The sequence below is a fragment of the Meleagris gallopavo genome, chromosome 7 (genome assembly GCF_000146605.3).
Source record: "Meleagris gallopavo isolate NT-WF06-2002-E0010 breed Aviagen turkey brand Nicholas breeding stock chromosome 7, Turkey_5.1, whole genome shotgun sequence".
Lineage (NCBI taxonomy): Eukaryota > Metazoa > Chordata > Aves > Galliformes > Phasianidae > Meleagris > Meleagris gallopavo.
The window spans coordinates 35,551,230-35,572,235 of NC_015017.2; the positions used below are offsets into that span (position 1 = coordinate 35,551,230).

Genomic DNA, 21,006 nt, shown 5'->3' on the forward strand with positions numbered 1-21,006 from the left:
CGAAAGGCGAAAGGCGAAAGGCGAAAGGCGAAAGGCGAAAGGCGAAAGGCGAAAAGGCGCTCCTCATCCACGTTTCGTTTCTTTCTGCCCATTGCTTTTTGTTTGTTTCAACAGTCCCTGCCTTGCCACCAGAACCAGCCCCCCTCTTCAGAGAAGATCAAGTCAAGTCCTCTCCACAAGACATCTCTGTATGTATGGCAGCTCTGCCAGTTATTTTTAAATCTCAACTACATCTTCAGTGATCTCCATAGTATGTAATGCAGACCTTACCACCTGCTCTGCTCTTTAAGTAGCAGAGAATGGATTGGCTGCTAGAGGCAATGAGAAAACAAAAACCACCCATATATTCTCAAATATATAAAAACATGTCATAAAAACACTGAAGATATAAAAGAAAGTCCCAAATACATTAACTGACTACCCACACACAGTCTAATCCTCAAATATTAAAGTCACAACTCATAGTACAAAGGGGTTAGCATACCCAAAGCACCTAATGTGAGGGGGAAAAAATACACTAAAAAGTTTAGTCATTCATACATTCCCACTTGGTTATGTTCTAAGGAGCATGGTTTGAAAAGCCATGGCTGTTTTCAACTAGGGGAATAATTTAATATTATTACTGCTTTTAAGTAAATGTAATCCTCTCACTAAGTGCATCTCTTTCAGGTCCCTTCTTTAGGCACGTTTCTTTCAATGTAGTAAAGAAGAATGTTTGAACTATTAAAACAGTGAGTTAATACAACTATAATGTGACCGCTACCTACTAACAAATCACCTAACTGTTAATGGTCAGAGGACTGACTTACTTCTACAACCTCTGTCTCACTCATACTTGACATACATGATGATGGCTTTACTGATCGTACATGTCACGTGAAATCAGCAAACCCTTCATGACATGTCTGGTATGACCAGCTTCAGGCCCATCTAGCACTTCAGAGCTTCTCATTCCTTCATCTGGCCCGTGGCTCTCCTAACCCTCATCAGGCTGCTCTTCACAAAGCATCTGGTAGTAGAATATTCACTCACCACTTTTGTCTGCCATCATGGCATTTCCTGTTCTTAGTGACGTGGGTAAATCCCAGGCCAGCCATTGCAGTCACAGCAGAAACCTAAATTAATTTCCTATTCAGCAAAAAGACTGCTTAAATCATATAATAACAACAAAGATCAAAATACAAGTAGGTTGTTATCACCTCAAGATGCACTTAAACCCACCCTCACAATTATCTTTGCAGATGTGAAAAATTTCAACCCATGAAAGCCAGGACACAAACTGGGATTAGCTAAATCTTTCTATGCCAAAGAATCCGCCTACCACATATCAGTACAATCACTACTGATTTGGCAGTGTCCAAAATCTACCTCGAGAAGCCTGTTCTGTAACTGATGATCCGTCCTTCACCCAGCCGCATCTTGCCCACACGGTATGCACACTGTTGTTCTCAGACCACCGGCCCTGAGGGTACGATGGTGGCCTCGATATCTGCTCTGCTAACACAACCTTACAAGTAAAGGTGTAACTCACAGGATGGATGAAATGAGCTACATTTTCCAGCAAAGAGTGCCCACAAAAAGAGGTATAAAACTGTCTTTAGAGGAGGACTGACTTCACAGTTAACCAGGGCGATAGAGCCCGCTTTAATTAAGTTTGCTCTAGGGTTCGTACGTTCCGCCTGTTGTCATCCTCATAAGCAACCTATCTATGTATACGAGACAACCAAGGAGCTGAACAGGAGGTGAGTGAGTTCTAACAAACCACAACGCGTGCAGATTATAACTGAAATATATCTGCCACAAACCAGGTTATTTTGATAGCCCCCTCCCTCCTCTAGCCCAATCGGCGCTCACCACCGAGACAGTAAAAAGAACTCACTACTTCACCAGACTAAAACATTCAAACCTTGTCTAGCTGATAGAAAAGATACTGTGGTGCGATACAGTTTCCCTAAGGGAAAGACGAAGCAATAAGAAAAATGAGGAAAAAAACTAGTAACACCTATACTTCTTGCTCGTGATTCGCTGAGAACAGCCAAAACAAACTGAAGTTTTCTGTAATGAAATGCAAGCAAACTTAAAAGCAGCCGTTAAGAGCAAACCTGTCTCTGTTGTAGAAGAGTGGGAAGACTTGTCTGTAGAGGTGAAAAGCAAACTGAGATATACAGGTGATACTCAGTTGCCTGCAGAATGAATCAAAGTTCCCCTTAAATCTCCCTCCCGTAAACTTTGGATAACTGCTGTGTGACAAAAATCAAGATGTGCTATTTAAAGATGGTACAGATTCCTTGAAAAAGAACACAGCCTGCGCTACCGGGTAACAGTCCACCCCGTGCCCCTTCGGGCCCTAAAGCAGCCATCCGCAGCGAGTGCGTTGAAGCCCATACATTTCAAATACAAAAACACATGCGATTCCCTTTTATGACCTCAGTGTGGGATCAGGACACCCTATTAAGGATTCGTTTGTTCAACCATTAACAGTCCTATGAGAACTGATCAGAGACCGGAATAATCCAGGTTGTTTTCTATGGTATACTTCTCCAAGTACAAAAGGACCACAGAAATGGGGCCAATACTCCAAGCACTCCTACCATCTAACACCACCACGCTAAATCCTAGAAAAGGCCCGAGATAGCATGGCAGAGCTCAGCAAATGCAAAGGACTTAATCCCTTTACCCAGAGGTAAAATCCTCTCCCTAGGTTCTCATGACATAATTCACCACAATAAACCACGTAGTTACATTCCAATCCTATGGACTTTCCAGCCTTCCTACTATTAGAAAAACAAAAGTCCTAAGCTACGCAGAAGCCCCTAAAGCTTCAAACATCGTAGGCCCGCTTGGACTACTGCAACCAGCTGCAGATGGACTTAAACTATCCGTCCGTCCACCTCCTTCCCTTTTGTCTTCTTCATAACCGCTACCCCAGCCCTCCCTCCTAGCCCTCAACGCATGAATCCCTCTTTTGTTACCATGCTCCCCTTCTGATCTAAAACTGGACCTTCTCTCTGGCCTTCTGCTCATTCCTCTGATCAAGATGGGCTTCAAACTCAAAATACGCACTAATCGGAGAACTTCGAGGAGCCGCACAAACTACCGCCTATGAAGTCGCTCTACCCATCCTGCTCTCTTTAGTTGTACTAAGTGAAAACTATAGCCTACGCCCTCTAGCCATCACTCGAGACCCCTCTACCTTATTTTCTTCTCACGACTCCTCACAATAATTCCTAGCCAAGTAGACAAATATTGCATTAATAAACAGTAACCACAATCCTATCCCTAAATCCAAGCTCTTTTAAACCACCACTCTGAACTATTCTTGATCACGCTACCCACAAAAATGCTGCTTTTGTCTTCTGGATCTGTACGACTCCCAGTCCCATATCCATACCTCCGCTATGACTGATTAATGCACCTTCTGTGAAAAAACATCCTGCCCGCAATGCTGGGTATGCACTTTTGGCCTGCCAATCTGCTATGCCGGCCTACCTCTTTACCTAAAGAAATGTATCCGAACGTAAAGGCGCGCTATGGTAAAGTGAATATAGAGGTACAACAACTTTCTCATTTCCTAAGAAAAATGTGGAAAAGATCCGAACTTACACAAAAGAGGTCAAAACTCTTTGTACTCCTATGTTATTTTCCAGTAGGGTCACCTAATTAAGCTACATGGGGGGAGACCATACCCCAGAAGGGATGGCTCAACCCCTTCCCCCAATAAAGAGCCCACATGCCAAATTAATCACAACCCTAAGGCTAAACATAAGAACTACTATCACAGTTTCAAGCCACTATCAGGTAGTGGCCTGAAACGGCCAGCCTAACCGCCATCCCGCTCACCTCCAAATCACATCACCTGTGAGCAATTGAAGTCGCAGCCAAATGTTTCCTCACCCGATCGACTTCAACAGACTTTTTTACATTCATTTACATTCTCTTTGAATGTAATCAATGCCTGGGTCACTGGCCAACAGGACATCACGCAACTAAGCTACCCTGCTGCAAGACTCCTGTTAGCAGTAGCAATTGCAATCCAACTAGACTTAGTTCCGCTCCACTTTGGATTTCCAAAACCATTTCAAGGAACATCCCGGACTGCTGCCTTGCTGCCCTTACCGCTAATAAAATTCTTCAAATTCACTCCCCTCTTACTGACATCCCGATCACCCAAAACCAACCTCCTTACCATCCCAGCTATTACCTTAATGGCTCTTGGATGTTGAACAGGCCTAAATCCAACAAGCAGAAGATTCTAGCTTTGACACCTATTTCCCACCTCTGCTGAAGGGCTATAATCATCCTTTACAATCCGAAACTCACCCTCCTCACCTTCTAACCAGTCTATCGTAATGACAACTATACTCCTGTGCTTAGACAACGTCCTACAATTATGGACAATCTCACTAACAAAAACCCCCATGCTAAATGCAAGCCTGCTGCTGACACTGCTCTCCCTAGCGGGCCTCCAACCGCCGACCGCCTTCAGACCTAAATTACTCAGCACCCAACAGCTTACCGAATGACTAATAACCCCAGCAGCCCCAGTCATCTGAACACAATCATCACTGTCCTTTTAACACTTCCTCGCGTATCACTCAGTGAGGCTTGCTCTCAACTCCTCCAACCACATGAAGCTATGGTATACCAGTAAATACTCACCACCTTTGCCTCACGATCCCACAATTCTCACCACAACCTAGAATCCTAGGACACAGGATACAGAAAGTGGAGGCCTCCAATGCCTTAAATAAAAGCTAAATTCTTTTGGTTTTTGCAAAGCGCTATGACTAATAGGACACTTATTTGTACTTTCCAAATGCAAAGCAGACTCTCCCAGTAAATTAAAGCCCTTCCTTCACAGGTGAGTCTTAGCTTAAAAGCTAATCACCTTCACTGCTGGCTCCTGCCTACGAGACCCCGGCATGCTTCTGTGCATCGATGAGCTTGTAACTCAACGTGAATTTCACTGGACAGTCAATAAGAGGAATTGCACCTCTGTAAAAAGAACCACAGCCTAATGCTATAGCACTCGACCATCTCACCAGTGACCTTTGTCAAGGGGATGACTGTTCTCAACTAACCACTAAGACATTGGCACCCTTTACCTAAACTTTGGGCAGGTATTGTTGTACTCATTGCCATAATCATAATCCAAACTCACTGGATGTTCACAAGCATGACAATCCTTATAACCTCCACGGAATTACCTCTTCCATGCTATTCTGCCTAGCTAATAACAATTATGAACAAACGCACGGCCGAGTTATCATTCTCACAGGAGGTTTACAATCCTCTTATCCTGCTCATAGCCACATGAGCGTTACTACCTAAGGTAACATAAGGTAACAACTTAATGTAACTTAACAAGATAATGTAATATAATTTAGGACTAATACCGTCTGCCTCTTTCTAATAAATTTGTCGGGTCAGTTTTAGCAAAAATGGATCAATGCCACAGGGGCAGAAGGTGATATTCATTTTGAAATAGCAAAAAATAAGAAGCTGAAAAAGAAGTTGCCAAAGTTCATCTCTCGACATGACTTTCAATTTTAGTATGGCTCACGGTGAACTGAGAAGTTGTAGCGTTCACAGGGCGCCGCTGTGCAACACAATGTAATGCGGACAGAGGCAGCAGCAAAGTCAGCTTGTTAAATTTGACATATTTCCACCACTGCATACATTATTTGCCTTCAGAGGGGTGGAAATGACTGTGACCTTGCTATTGAGAGAAAAAGAGAATTTTAGTTTGAGTAGAGAAAGCATAGGTGGAATTAAAAACAAAGTGGGGAACAGCTATATGACCGTAACATCTGAATTCCTGTAAATCCACCTCACATCGCAGAAAGCTCGGCCTATTGTCAGCTGCCACGCAAAGCAGTCTGCTCAGAACGCGGCCCTTTGCCCTCGCTCTCACACGATGGACGTTGCTTCGAATTCTCTGATCAGTCCCCACACTCAGTGGTGACTTCATGCAGTCTTAGCAGAAAGGCAGCCTCTGTCCAGTATGTTCTTGCCTTTTCTAACACGTCTATTGTGCAGCCTGAAGAAGTGTTGTGAAATATCTCTGATTCCTAAGCCTGAGCTTCTCTTATTTTTCTATAGCGTGGCCGACACCGTCACGCCACTACTGTTGAAGTGATCATTTTCCTCCCAGAAGGAGATGGATGGGTACCAAAGGCGAGGGAAGGGGACAGAGATGGAAAACGCTTGAGGAAAGCATTTTCATGCTTCCTGCTTCTTCGTGTGATATGGTTGAATCTTACCCGTAAACGAGCAGGGCTTATTGTTATCCCAGGGAAAGGAGATAACTGCACTGTGGCTCCATGGCCTACCATTGCTATTACAATGGCAGTAAATGAGCTGCACAGACCCTGGATAGGTGGTTGCATTCAAGCAAACAGGGTGTTGAAGGACACATCAAGAACAGAAATGTATGTGGCCTTTGCCACACCGAGACTATTACACTAGATCTCCAGGGAAGACTGTGGGATCTTATTACAGAAGCGTTTGATACAAGTCATGGCACTTATTTCTGTTGCTGTCATTTGCTGAAAGCTACAGTATTGTGGCTATTGTACACTACGATGAGAAGTAAGGAGAAATACACGATAACACTTCTCTAAAGTGAACTTTGTTCTTTTCTTTGCTGTAAGCTTATTCCACTTCAATTCTAAGCTGTTCCCCTAACCTGCTCCTTGTTCACAAGCGTGTACGTCTCTGCACGCTGCAAACTGTGGCCGGCAGTGCAAACTGAATGAGAGGGCAGATGCCACTCTCATTTATCCTGAGATAAAGGCATCAACTAGACAACAGCTCATGCAGAGAAAATACACGGAGACTCAGACAATGCACTGAGAAACATAAGACCACCACAAAGCCATTGGCACTCTGCTGGCAGAAGGAGAGCTCTGGGAGGGGCCAGGCTGCCATTCAGGACTGCCTCTGATTCCTCTGATTCCCGTACCTCCACACTTCTCCTTCCAGTCAGATTTTGTTGGGTGCCTTTTGCTGATCTAGTATTTTTACTTCTCTCCATCTGGTCTCTTCTAGAGACTTCAGCCATGTCCAGGCACCTGATGAGCCCAAATTTTTAGCGTAAATGAATTTCAAGCAAGTTAAACCAGGAAATTTATTTCTGTAATATATGCACAAACACTCTATTTGTTTTTCAGGCAAGAGTCCAATGTTCTGTACAAACACCGCTAATGACTCCCTGTAGGATCCCACCCATCTCAAGAAGGCGAGAGCGCAAGGCAACGCTGAGGGACTTACGCACCACACAAAGCAGCTCAGAGCTGGAAGTGGGACTGCAGCCACGGATGGGCGAATGACACGTCAAACACCTGCTCACATCCTCACATATTAGAATTAGAAAGGCTACAGCTCACCTCTGTTATGTATGTGACATCACACACTGCAGTCTAAACCAGTCAGCACTTACCGGTGGTTTGCCTGATTCTCCTTGAATCGATGTTCAGTATGGTGACTTCACATCATAGGAGGAGATTTATCCTGCTGGAAACAGCCCGTGCTTCTGGAACACCCGCGGCCCCGTGTGCTAACACTTTACCTGACACCGGTCCCCATAACATAGCTGTGGCAGTCTCCTGGGCTTACAGACGAATCCCAAAGCATAGATGCTTCATTTTACATCTCTGTGACAGCCTCTCGAGGGATAGTTTTGTCAGTCCTATAGGTGAGGAAAATGGAAAACTTCACTCTTCGATCCATTCTTGAATATGCAAATCAATTTGGGACGATGTATTGGTGTTCATTTACCAGGAACACATGAGTGACCAAGTTTTCCTTACGATTGTGTGCATTTCACATACTTACTTTGTATGCACAAATTCATTGCTGTGACTATGCTTATGTATTACACCTCTAGCGCCAGGTTCCTTCACCTGGCATGTTTGCATTTACCTCCAATGAGCGATCAAAAACTTATTTCAGGGCTCACGGCTGAGGACTACACTGTGACTTTCTTTTATTTCCATTAACCACCCGGGATGGGAAAAGAAAATCAGTGAAAAATATTGAGCATGAGTTAAAAGACTGTGATCTATTCCTGGATCTTCCTAGGAAACAGGGAATTTATATTCCTCTGGATCACTTATTTCTATGTATTATTCACCAAGTCCCCAGCAGCTGGCAGCCACCAATCGCTAAATTAGGGAAGATGTGACAAAATATGCACAACTATTAAATTTCTCCTTCTTTTTTCTCCACTGTGAGATAATACAATTTAGGGATATTTCAAAAAAAAAATGCCTACTGCACATAAGAATTTAAACAGCATTACTCTGTAAAGTCTGTAAGGATAAGTTAAAGATGAAGTTCTCAGGAATCTGGGACAACTTCAAAATAAAAAAAAACCAACAACAAAAAAACAGCAACAAAAAAAGCACGCGTTGGTGTTTACGCAAAAGCAAGCTATGCCACATTCAAATTATACAGATAAACTGCAAATCTGCCAGCTGAATTAAAACACATCAATTCCTGAAATCTGTGCTTAGGCATGCTTTGGTGCAGCAGCTAATCAACGATTTTGCCAGAATACTGATAAAAGGAACTTTTTAGGACTACTGGATCTACAAGAAGCCAAAAGAAAACAATATAGTAAAGCTGAACGCTGAGCAAACCAAGGAGTCTGCACCCTTGGCCTCAGCATGTGGGCCTAACCAGCCTATTTGGAAGTCCTTTGGGAAGCAGTACTTACATATGTAGTAATCATTCCACCATGATAAAGTGCTCACAAGGTCATATGACATCTGCAAGTAGATTCACTGCAGGCTTACTTTATGGGTTACAGTAGAAATCCAGAGTAACTTCACAGATGGCCATAGACACACATGTAATTCAAACCAAAGTCAAATGAGAAACTTACCTTGAGCTTTTCCCTTTGACGGCAGCATCTTCCACCAAAACTAGTGTTGTCTATTCCAATAGACACTTCTGATAAATAAAAAAAATGTATTGTGTTTTGTTTCAAAGATTGAATAAGACATTCTATCAACATTCAAAATGAACTAAGTCAGCCATTGCAAATGAAGTTTCACAAAACAAAAAATAAGCTTTCCACATCTCATTTAATTTATGCTATTATGTTTCCATTATTCACTGTGCTGAGGAAAGCTTTACCCATCCTCTAAAGTATTCAAATGTTATAAACTGGAATTGTCAAAACAAAAACAAATACACGTTATTAACTGCTTGATAAAATATTTTAAATGAGCAGGAGAATAAAGAAAATACTTCTAATTCACAAGGATGCATATGAAGAAAAGAGCAAGGCCTGGATGTGAGAGGGACCAGAGATGTACTGTTGAGGACAGAATTTGATTTTCTCCACACAAACTTTTTTCTTACCAGGGTTCCTAATGTTATCTAAAGCCTTATTTAAAAATGCTTTATTTACTGTTTTATGTTCTTCTCGCTGGATACAGTCTGAGATGCAAACCTCTGGGGATGATTCTACAGAGGAAACCAGGAGTTTGAGCAGTTTACTACAACCACCTTATCTGCTTGAAGTTCAGTTGCCTCTAGCGCGCTTACTTTCCAGTTTTGTTAGGCATTTTCAGATTCATCACCTGCTTACACTTAGAGGAATCGATGCTTAATACAGATAGAAGTTCCGAAGTTGAGCACTGGGCAAGCTGGCTCATGAGGCACCCTTAGCTGCCATTTAAGGACGGGAGTGGATTTTGAAGCCCAACTGTTTCACAGCAGATTATAGCTCTTCAATGTAAGAATCCTCCTAAAATTTAAAATAACCAAAGACTTCTATTCCACACTGAAAGCCATGATTACTTTCTAGTGCTGTGCAAGTCCCCGTTCATGATGGGAGAGTTGGACTAGGTGACCTTTAAGGGCCCCTTCCAACTCAAACAAATCTACGATTCTACAGATTCTATGAAATTGATCAAGTGACATATTTTAAATCATTTGTATAGACCTTGAGCTAGGGTGTTACCTTCAGACAGACTAACCTCACAAACTGTCACAAATTAGGAAACCAATAATAAAATGTAGTGATTTCCATTACTTCTACAGTCAGATCTTTCTCTTGAAAGCTGAGGGCAAAAATAATGAGTATTATAATCATGCCTTGAATTTCTGCAAGAAGCTGGAGAATTTTCCCAAGGCACAGACGTGAAGAATCGCTCTCCCACGGTTGAAAAATTCATAAGATTTGTTAATGACTTTTTTTACTGTCTTAATCCCAGTTGTATTTTTCAGTTTAATCCATTAATGAGAATCCTAGATTTACTATCATCTGTCTAAGAGTAGCATTAACTGGCACGCTTTTGTCTTACAGGCTACAAAATACAAATCTCCGTTTTCTTTAAAGTACCTCTCATGAAATTCATTTATTTCTCCTGATGTGTATAAATACACATCTAAAAGCAGTAATTTTTCAACATCTTTTCACTTTTATGGAGGCAGTCTATTGAGAGATTACCCACTCATCAAAAGGATTATTTCTATACTCTGTGGTGGGCTTCAGTCCCATTTCATCCTTGAGCACAAATTCGGAGCGCACACATTGCAGATGTGTCTTCTGTGAAGATTTAGCTTATTATCTTCAATTTGGCAACTGCATGGTTTATTGCTGGGGACATTATATATTTTTTTTCAGTAGAAAGGAGGTTGGCTTTTTTTTGTGAAGCTCTGGAAAAGAACAACAGGCCATGCAAAATGTAACTGTGAGCCCATTTTCTGTGTCTTTAATTACAAAGTGCCCCGATGAACCAATTTGACAGCTGAGGCATGCTAGTTTAAGGCTGCTGCTGCTTCAGAGACCATCGTACAGACCATTTGTCTCACCATGGGAGCTTTAAGACTACTGGCCAAAAGTGCTCTCAGAGAAGGCCAAGTATACTTAAGCATTAGTTTTGCCAGGATCAGAAGCGGCTCCGACATCTCTGCTGCCACAAACCATTTCTGCAGCACAGGCACCCACAGTTCTGCTTGAGTTTAAAGCACCTATAAATAACTCTACTTATTCCTGAGCACCTTCTTTTGTCATTATTTCAGTTAGAGCAATATAGAGGAACATTTCTTCGGTAGCATTGCCTTTCATCAGCGCCAAAGTTAAGTGCTTTTAAATGGGCTTGTAAATATCTTATTCCTGATACCTGTATCCTTTGATAAATGATCTGAGCAAAAATAATGCTTTTGCTCTTTATCCTTTACAAAATACAGAGTACAAAATGTGTATATATGTATATAGTTTGAAATCTGATTTTAAGAGCAAAAACTTTTAGTAGCTGGATGATTTTAAGAAAATGTGATATGAAACCTCTTTCTGTCTTTCTTATTTTTACAGATATCTTTCTTAGAATTGTTTTCAGTGCTAAACTAGGCACCTCTAGCTTCTTTTTACCCCAAATCTTTTAAAATTACAAACAACTCCAAGTCATTGGGCATGCGGATGACAAAAGTCTTTACAGACAGAAGAAATCCTCTTTCTGCTCTCCCTCTGCCTCTGTGTGAGTATCACTCCAGCGCTGTGGGACACAGAGCCCTATAGGGGCTGCCAGTGCTGCCAGTGTGCTGGAAACTACCACAGCCTCACCAGTATTCCAGCTACTTTGCTTTCTTTGAACGATCAGTGTCATAAGAAGAGTAGTGGCTTATCTTGAGCACCTGTGGCTCTGACAAATCCATGCAGATGGCCCATGAAAGTTAATCTTGTTTAGGACAAGATTATGGCAACAGCATAGTACAGAGTGGTCGTAATTCCCAGGGAATTTGGTTTATGGTTTTGATTGCTGGGGGGAACTGTAAATGAATACAGCGGGAGGCTACAAGTTTCAAATGCCCATCAAATGCAAATGAGAGAGCGTTCATGTATCTCATTAGTTTTCATCAGGATAAAGATCACAAAATATTATACAAGAGTATTTCCTGAAAATAATTTTTTGGACAAAAAAAAAGAGCTATCAAAAGCAGGAGAAAAAAAAAAAAGTGTTCATCAAGAGACGGTTTCTAAAGAGGCAGCAGAGATGTCACTGAGGAAAGCATAAGCATGAACAGATCAAAAAAAATCTTACTTAATTTTTCATACTGACAGCAGAGGTCTTCAATCTCTTGAAGAGGCAGCATCTCCTACACTATGTAAAACTGCAGAGTTTTACATATAAATACCAAGAGAAGGGGGTTTCTCAAGCTCTGAAGACAAAACATCTGTTTATCACTATAAATCCAGAGAATTCTTACCTTCTCTTTCTAAAGCATCCTCACAAATAACAACTAAATCCTCCACCTGCCCAGAATAGGACAGGTACTTCATGTTATTTCACATACTGAGACCTTGCAGACCTCTGAGAATTTCTCTGCCAGATCAGGGACGATCTCCTTCTTTCTAGAGGTATGCCTTTCCTAAAAAAATAAATAAATAAATAAAATTTCAGTGCTTACTTTTAAAATAGGAGGTTTGAAGCACAACAGCAGCCACATGCCCAGTACATCACAGACAGCAGATATCCCCTTCGGTGAAGTCTCATCTCCTGATGTCCCATGTCTTTCCACACCAGGTAGGTGCCAGCAACCCTATCTCTGCAAAAGAGGGAGATATTTTGTTTCCAGCAAATCTGCTTAGAAACAGTATCTGATTAGATATAACAGAGCCAAAAATCTCCATTTACATATCAGTGTAATTGAAATGAATTCATTTAAACAGCCTGTGAGACTTTTGGAAGTATGCAGCATTGGAGATACCAATTAAAAGTCCCATCTACCGTGGATAATGAGAAGAGAGCAGGTCCTTTTTTTGCAGCATTTAGGCATTCACAGTCCTCATTATTCCTCCTGGTCACGTCCAACATGCAAGAGCTGCATTAAGGGGGGGTAGAGATGGAAAATCAAAGCTTTTTGATAGAGTTAGCCACAACCTACCTGCCCCATCAGGATAGTAATGTGAAACATAAAGAACATAAGGAACATACTTCTCACTAGTAAACAGGAGTACGGAGGGGGACAACAGTAGGAAGAAGAAAAGAAATTAGGCAGTTACTTTTCCATCCTAGCTACCCTACGGTATATTTTCAAAACAAGACATAAAAACAAAGAGTAGCCATGAAAGACACTGGATGAAATGCTGCAGTCACTGAAGGCAAAGAATATTTTGCCTGGAAACCATATTTTTCTGGGCTACATACTTTCCACGATATCTGTTTATTATTCCTTCTCATCTCCTGCCAGTGCTAGTGAGAAAGGCCATCAATCAGGAGGAAACCCCAGTGTGTTTCATGTCCACCCCACACCCCAGTTTCACTAGCCATCCAGGAGGAGGTGTGAACAGCAAGGCAGCAGTATACTTTGCTGGCTTCTTATTCCGACATCTTGATAAAACAGAGTGCAATCAGCAGTGGTAACGCACCACACTTCTGCTGAAAATAAATGCTCTAGAATCAATACAAATAATTATGTAACCATGCATAAAGTACCGACAGCTTATTTTGCTTGATCTCTTCGCCCTTGTGCCAACAAAAACACTGTCAGTACAGCTTAAGTAGCTCTGGTGAATTTACATACCCCTAAGTACTTAAGGTAAATAAATTACTCTTATTTATTTATTTATTTTTGGGTGAGCTTTTTAACAACACTGAGTGTCCATGCTTTGTTTTGTAGGTGGGCAAACAGAAGTCCTAGCGGTATGGTTCTCAGTGCTTTATGATGTAAAATATCAAAAATAAATGTGACATACTCGCAACTACATATTGTAAGCTCTCTGCTCTTCCAAACGGAGCTCTGTTTTCCAATTCACTGGCTACAATACCTTTGTCATAGAATCGCAGAATCATTAAGTTGGAAAAGACCATTAAAGATCCCCAAGTCCAACCCCAATCTCCACTCACCCTCACCAAGCCCACTAGCCATGTCTCTCAGTGCCACATCTCCACGGTTGTTGAACACCTACATGGATGGCAACTCCACCACCTTCCTGGGCAGCCTGTTTCAAATGTAGGCTTGAACCCTCACCATTCAACTGCAGAGAGGTTATTTGCACTTAGGTAAATGAGATTTGTATTCCCACTCCATATTTTCATTCTGGCAGAAAGGACATGCATAGCATACAGCAGGAGAAATCTCCCCCATTCCAAAGAGAGAATGAGCCACATAAATTCAGAAACTATGATCCCACATCAAGCATTTGCAGTGAGAGAGAAGAATATAGTGCCCATCAACATCCAAAATCCCCATCTGAGTTTGTCCAGGCTCCACTCAAGTGCAGCATACTAAAATCCCAAAACTCTGCTGCCTCTAGCACATTCAGACTTTGGGGAAAAAAAAATATAGCAGGTAGACGTTTGGTTTTTTTTAGAGCAGGACAAGCCTGATCTAAACCCACTGGAGGCAAAAGAAAGATACTCTCTGACTGCGCAGGGCTCATTTATCCCTAGAGCTGCTAGAAGACTTCCTGTAGCACCGTGTAGCAGGACTCATGCTCACTGAACCACCAGCGCAAACCTGGGCTGCTGCTGACCATCCCAGCAGAACACGTGGGCACAATGCTCAGTGATGTTAACACAGGAGTGTGAGGACAAGAATTTGCATATATCTCCTATTACCTCTCTAATTTTTGCTGTCTTGCTGAAAAAGAGACTCAAAAAGGAGACCTGTTATTAACATGCAAAAATGCAACTGCCAAGATGTCAAGGCAATCAGTGAGGAAGGATAATTTCTGCTTGAATGTATTTTGAGTGCAATCATATCGAGAAGCGTTAACATTAAATTCTTTGTGAGTTCTGTTGGCTTTTTTTTTCTAAACTAATTGCTGAAGAAAAAAACCCACAAAATTATCAGATTCTCTCTTTTCCAAATTATCCACCAGGCACCTTTCTGTTACATACCCCTCGCATTGTAACAGGTTGAGGAGTTCTGTTTATGAAGGACAAAGGGAAAGAATATGTGCAGGAGGGAAGAGGAGGAGCAGAACAGGCCAATTCTCTGGATATTTTTCTTTAGATACTACACTTTGCCATAAAAAATAGTTTTTACTATTTATCACCTCCAGCAGAATTTTGGTCTGATGTTATAGGCATTCTGAGATGTGTAATAAACATGATTTCATTCACCTGGAGGGAATGAGAAGTTCCATTTAATCATGTTTTTTTGAAAAACTTTGTGAAAATGCTTTCATCCATAAACATAACAGCATCATCTGCCTGAAAAGGAGGATGATGCACAGTAAAGAAAAATGCAAATATCAAATCAATTAAAAAAGAGGAAGTAAACTGAGAAGGGGCAGTGGCAGGGAGGTGGGTGGAATTAACAACTCCTAAGTATTTTCTCAGGTATTTAGCAAGAGGTGAGAGTGCTGCAAAGCTGCAAAATGTGGACAAAAAAAAAAAAAAAAAAAAAAAAAGGAGCAGACAATATGGGAGTGTTATGCACATTTTACATACAGGAAAGAAACGAGGATTAAAATAAAAGTGCTTTGGGTAAAAGGGAAGTTTATGAAAAGTGTGTGTAAAACGATGGCATCTTGAACGCCTGCACAGGGTTTTTTCCCCCAGAAGGACTATCACTACTGTCATCCATGGAGAAATAAGGTGTTTTTTTGGCAGACAAACAACACTACATTTCAAAGAAGATTGGCTTGCAGATCTTCTCCTAGCGTACTTAATGCTTTGGAGCCCTCTTATCCCAGACTCCAGCTTTAATCCAGAGATCAAGATCTTTGGGTACCCATACTGTAGTCTCAAGTTCTGACAGCAGTGAATGCTGCCATTGACTCCTGTTGATTTGCTACTCTTCTTGCAGCCTTTCAACAGATTGCCATTTGAAAGCCCAGTGACTAACAGGCATGGATGACTTATTTGTGTACCAGGTGTCTGGCCACTTGACCTTTTCATCCATGTATAAACACAGGATTTGGAATCTGTCTTTCTCAAATCCATTGTGACTTACCTTCAGTCTTCAAGCTTGTGTTCAGTACAAGTATTTAGTCAGTGCAACAGTTGGACATGAATGGCATGGCTAATAAATAAAATCCTTTCTAAAACTTTGCATTCACAAATGGAAAGAAGTACAGCACAGATATTGATACACTCCTTCTCCAGAAGTCTCACTTCCCATTTTTCCCTTTACCCAAAGAGAGGTGTAGTACTTCAAAATAAAAGATACCTTTCCAATTTCATCGCCTCTGAGCAAGTCCTGTCTTCTACACCCAAATCCCAGAGTTCTCTGGAAAACCAAGACACAGAGCAGGCACATCCAGATACAGCAGAAAGTATCACATGGAAGCACCATCATCTTTTCATCTGGAGGCATTGCAACACAATAGCAGAACTAGATCACCAGCTCTCTGGCTCCTCACATATCAGCCTCACTAGGTGATCATCCAACAAATTCTACTGCTACTTCTTATTAATGCACTACTAAGCCAAGTACAACTTTCCACTTCATAATTTCCTTTCCAGTAATTTAGCTACAGCACAAATTTGTTACAGATCAGCAACTGTGGAAAAACAACAACTAATTCCTTGGCGTTTTTTTTGTTTTTGTTTTTTTCTTCAGCCCTGTTAATAGATTTTGTATCCATGGTGCTTGCAACACCTGTAGATACATTCCTTCATCTGCCCACTGCAGAATTCTCTGCATCACTTTGAACAGTTATATGTGCCAATTCCTGTATTATACTATATAGTTAGAGGTACTTAAAGAGACATTGATAATCTGAGTAACCAATTTACTTGGATAGTCTGAGATGTACCTGTCCTCCATTTGGATGTGTTTTTTTTTCACTTTCATGACATTATTAGAACTGCTTAAACCACTTTTGTTGCTATATTTTTTCCCCTAAATTACCTTGTAATTTACTATCAGGAATGTTAACACAGTCATTAAATGTCTCAAGCAGCTTCTAGTTTTTGCTTTCTGCCCGGTTCGTATTACTACAATTCAACAACGTCCAACTATATACATTTTTTCACTTAGCACATCTTAAAATACATTCAACCACAATTTTATTATAGTATTAAATTGATGCACTTGCTATAATAACGTATAAATAATCAATTTAATGCCCTAACAAAGAAGACATAAAACAGCCAACCCTCTGTTGAGTGCACTGAGCTGCAGCGACATTTGGTAGTCAAGCATGGAAACATTTGTACAAGCTTCATTTAGAGAAGGTGGCAGGTTAATTGGGACAAAACGCAAATGCAGTGCAGCATCCATAATCAGCAGCTGCACCGCTGCTATAGAGAAGCTTTTTCTGTAACAGCATTTCTGAGGTGTGCTCTCTTACCTTCCCAGGTGTCATACTCACACCATGGCAGTTACAGAAGAGCAAAGACTGGTATATGCTGAAACACATCAATTGACAAAATTAGCTCTGCAGATGGATTTAAAAGCTTCTTGGCCAAAAAAGTGGATGCTTATCACTCAATTATTTTTATGTTCTCAAGCTGACTCTATTACTTATTCATCAAAATTATAATACTAAATTGAGTTACCAGAAGAGATTGAGTTTGTTTTACTTTCCACCCTTCAAGGGCTGTGAGGCTAGATATGGCACATACTCTGAATCTGTTACTTCAGGATCCCAGGAAGGCTCAGTCTTTCCAGTATCAAGTTGTTGACAAAGATAAGTCCCTGCCAATAGGATCCAAGGACTCTTTGTATCACTGCAGTGAGGAGAACCTCACGTGGGACATATACAACCAAACTGCAGGATAACTGCTGAGATTTGCAATTCTACAAAACTCCCAAAGTAAATTCACAATTTGCTCTCCCTGAAGACACTAAAAATCAATGAGAGTCATGGAATACTGGAAAATACATAAGAGTATTTGTCACTCTCTGCATAAACAGACAGGACATCATTACCCTACAGGGCTACCTCACATTTATGTTTACTATTAATATGCACCTCAGTAACACGCACAGCCCCATTCAAAGTGAGGCATGGCAACATTGGGTGTTTGTGTGAAACCATCGCAGAAGGTATACAAATTCAATTAAGAAAAAAGGCAATAAGCTGTGGCAGGGAAGAAAAGAGCTATATAGGCAGGAAGGCCTTACTTATAGGGACAAATCTGCTGGTATCACTCAATTGTCTGCGCCTACAGAAGGAAGCTGAATGTGATAGGAAAACAACCCTGAACAGAAATCTTATTCTTCTACTTTACAGAGATTTCTTAGCGCATTTTGGGGTGCAGTTGCAGTCACACAACCTTGCCTGTTGCATTTTAAATTTCTACTGCTTGCGTTTACACACACTAATCCAGTTAAAATGCAAAATTATTAAGATGTACATAAAGTTGTGATGTATCTTAGAGGCTCGGATAAAACACAAAAATTTTGAAAACATCAGATTCCATTAAGAATGAAGAAAAAAAACAACATACCTGATTAATGCTTAGATACACCCTCTTGGAGTGCTCAGCCTCTGGCTGGTTCCCAATGCAAGGCAAAGAATCGTAGAATCATGACAGTTAGAAAGACCACTAAGATCACCCAGTCAACTCATGAACCCATTACCACCTTAGCACTAACCCAGGCCAACCACACGTAGTTTCCTTCCCAGCACGGTGAGTGGAAGACTTGCACAAGACACCACAAAGCCAACCAAATACATCCTTGGACCCACTTCAGCCTTTTCCATCAGCCACACTATCAACAGCCCCAAAGAGGTGTGAGAAAACACCTGGGAGCCAGCTTCAGCCACAGGTACCATCCAAAACCCTTCCCTTTAGAGTTCCCCATTCCGCACACAGGGGAAGGAGAGACAGGCTCTCCTTCAAACACGCAGCTCCTTTCCTCTCCTCACTTTCCCAAAGAGGCTCTTGGGGTGCCACTCCCCAGGCTGGGTGCTTTTTGCCTATCCCTTATCTATGCCATGCAAAAGGAAACTGATCATTCACAGAAGACTGATGCTGTCTTCTTGTCAGATGCTCTGTTGTGCAGTTGCACAGCCCCACAATTTTAGTTTGTGCTATAATTAACAAATAATCACTGACATACCAAAGGAATCAAACATTCTCATGCTACTCTCATTACATGTTATTAAGACAGGGAAGATTCTCCTCCTAATGCTACCTGTGAGCCACAGTTTACTTTTTCCATTCAAGGTAAATAGCATCCTGATCTGTTTCCCTACTGTAACGAGGTCTCTGTGCCGCTTATTCTAATTCGCTGAATCTCATGCTCTCCCACTTTGTTATAGTTGAGCACTTACTTTACACTTTGGGCTTCAACACTTTTTTTTGGTCAAGAAAACACAGTGATTGTAACAGAGGCTTTCTGAACAATGATCCTTGCTGCAAAAAAAACAACTTCTGCCTTGCCTCCAGCTCAGAAACAAGTTACTGAACCCAAAACTGAAGGATAAATGAGGTGACAACGTTTGATATACTCTGCCACATGCTCCTTTTAAGCTTAAAAGTTCTGCTTAAATTAATTTTCTACACTGCTTTTTCTTTTGTCTTGCTTAATTCTGATTACACCGCCAAATGATCTTGTTTCACTCGTGGTCCTTGGCTTCCGGTAACGTGGATTTCTCATACAATGCTCTACAAAACCGCTTCAAATATACTGCTAGCATTCATTGTCATTGCACTTTTACAAGCAACTCTTACAGAATCAGATAAGCTCCTCTGTACAATTTCTATTCCAATATAAAAAAATATCACTCCATTAGCCTAAAAAATGTAGTGCTTAATATAACTAAAAGGGAAGAACTGTTAGCTTGACAATGTAAATAGTTTTAAATGTAACAATTTGCAACATGTTTCAGAAGAAAATATTTCACAGCAACTGCCTTTGAAATTCCATTTGAAGCATGGAATTAGTCATAAAATAGGAATTGTTAAATATATCAGAAATGTAGAATGCAAATAAAAGTTAAATACAAGACTAAAAGCCTATAAGAAATCATGTACTACTTCTTTCTTTGTATGTGCCAGGAAAAGAAATAGGTCCTTTATCTAAAAGCTCAACACTGGGTATAGGAGAGGACTAGCTGTACCTCCCACCTTCCTAAGTCCTCTAGACAACAGACAGAGGTCAGCATCTGACCAGATGGCTGTACTTGGAACTTAATAAACAAAATACATTTAATCAAAACACATTCTTCTAATCGCTTTCCTCGGGGAAACACTTCCTGAGCATTTTCCTCAGTCACAATCTCTTTGCAGGTTTTATTGATAAGAAACTTTTCTTTTTCCTTCCATTTTTTGGTTTTCTGCGGTCATGAAATCTAAAATAGGGCTGTTAGCACTTCATGAGATATTTTAATTAAGAAGGATTGTATGAATGTATCATTCATGTCCTCATGGGGTAAGGTCATTTCAAAATCAATTTTGTTGTAGTTGAGTTAGATTTATGAAAAGGTAGAATATTGGATTTCTAAACTAATTACACAGGCAAGAAGTCTAGTTTACAACTTAAATGGAAACTTTGGATCTCATACACTCATGTGGTTTAAATTTCCTTAATTCTATCTAAAGAGCCAAGCAACTCAATCTAACAGCACCATAATTTTCTGGTGTCAATTTCCTTTTAGAAAACAGACATTTATTTTACTTACCACTGCAGAATTTTGCAAGCAGGCTTGTAGGAAGCACCTTTGTTACACCCTGGTGAGTGAATCACCACCATCTGCAATCCACCTACCTCCTTTTTACCTCTTTCTTTTCTTTTCGAAGATCCAGAAACCTTGGAAGCTGCCACATCCCATGAGCTCCCAATCGTCAGAAGCACTCTTGAAATCATTCAAAGGGAAAAGAAGAGTGATCTTAATAATGCTGAAGGATGCTTTGCAGCAGATGCACCAGTAATCACTAGCGGTGAGGTTCTTCCTTCCCCAGAGGCAACAGAACTTACCTGAGGTAAACAAAAAATACTCAGAGCTCTGCATCTTACCTATGTGTTTTAAGGCTGTTCAAAAGGAACTTGTGTTCAGTCTCTCTGGGCCAGTCTTCTCTTTGCTCCAGTTTCTTCAGTAACATCTAATAGAACTGTAAGGAGGAATACTAAGTCACACCTTGCATC

The 21,006-nt window shown here is 40.9% G+C and overlaps 1 protein-coding gene across 1 annotated transcript in view; it reads right to left on the reverse strand.

The window, feature by feature from the left end:
• DPP10 (dipeptidyl peptidase like 10) overlaps positions 1-20,687 on the reverse strand; it is a 61,174-nt gene extending 40,487 nt beyond the window's left edge. Inside the window, exon 1 of the mRNA XM_010714105.1 lies at positions 20,640-20,687. Coding sequence (XP_010712407.1) covers positions 20,640-20,687 — 48 coding nt within the window. The remainder of the gene's footprint in view (positions 1-20,639) is intronic.
• Between the last annotated feature and the right edge of the window lie 319 nt (positions 20,688-21,006).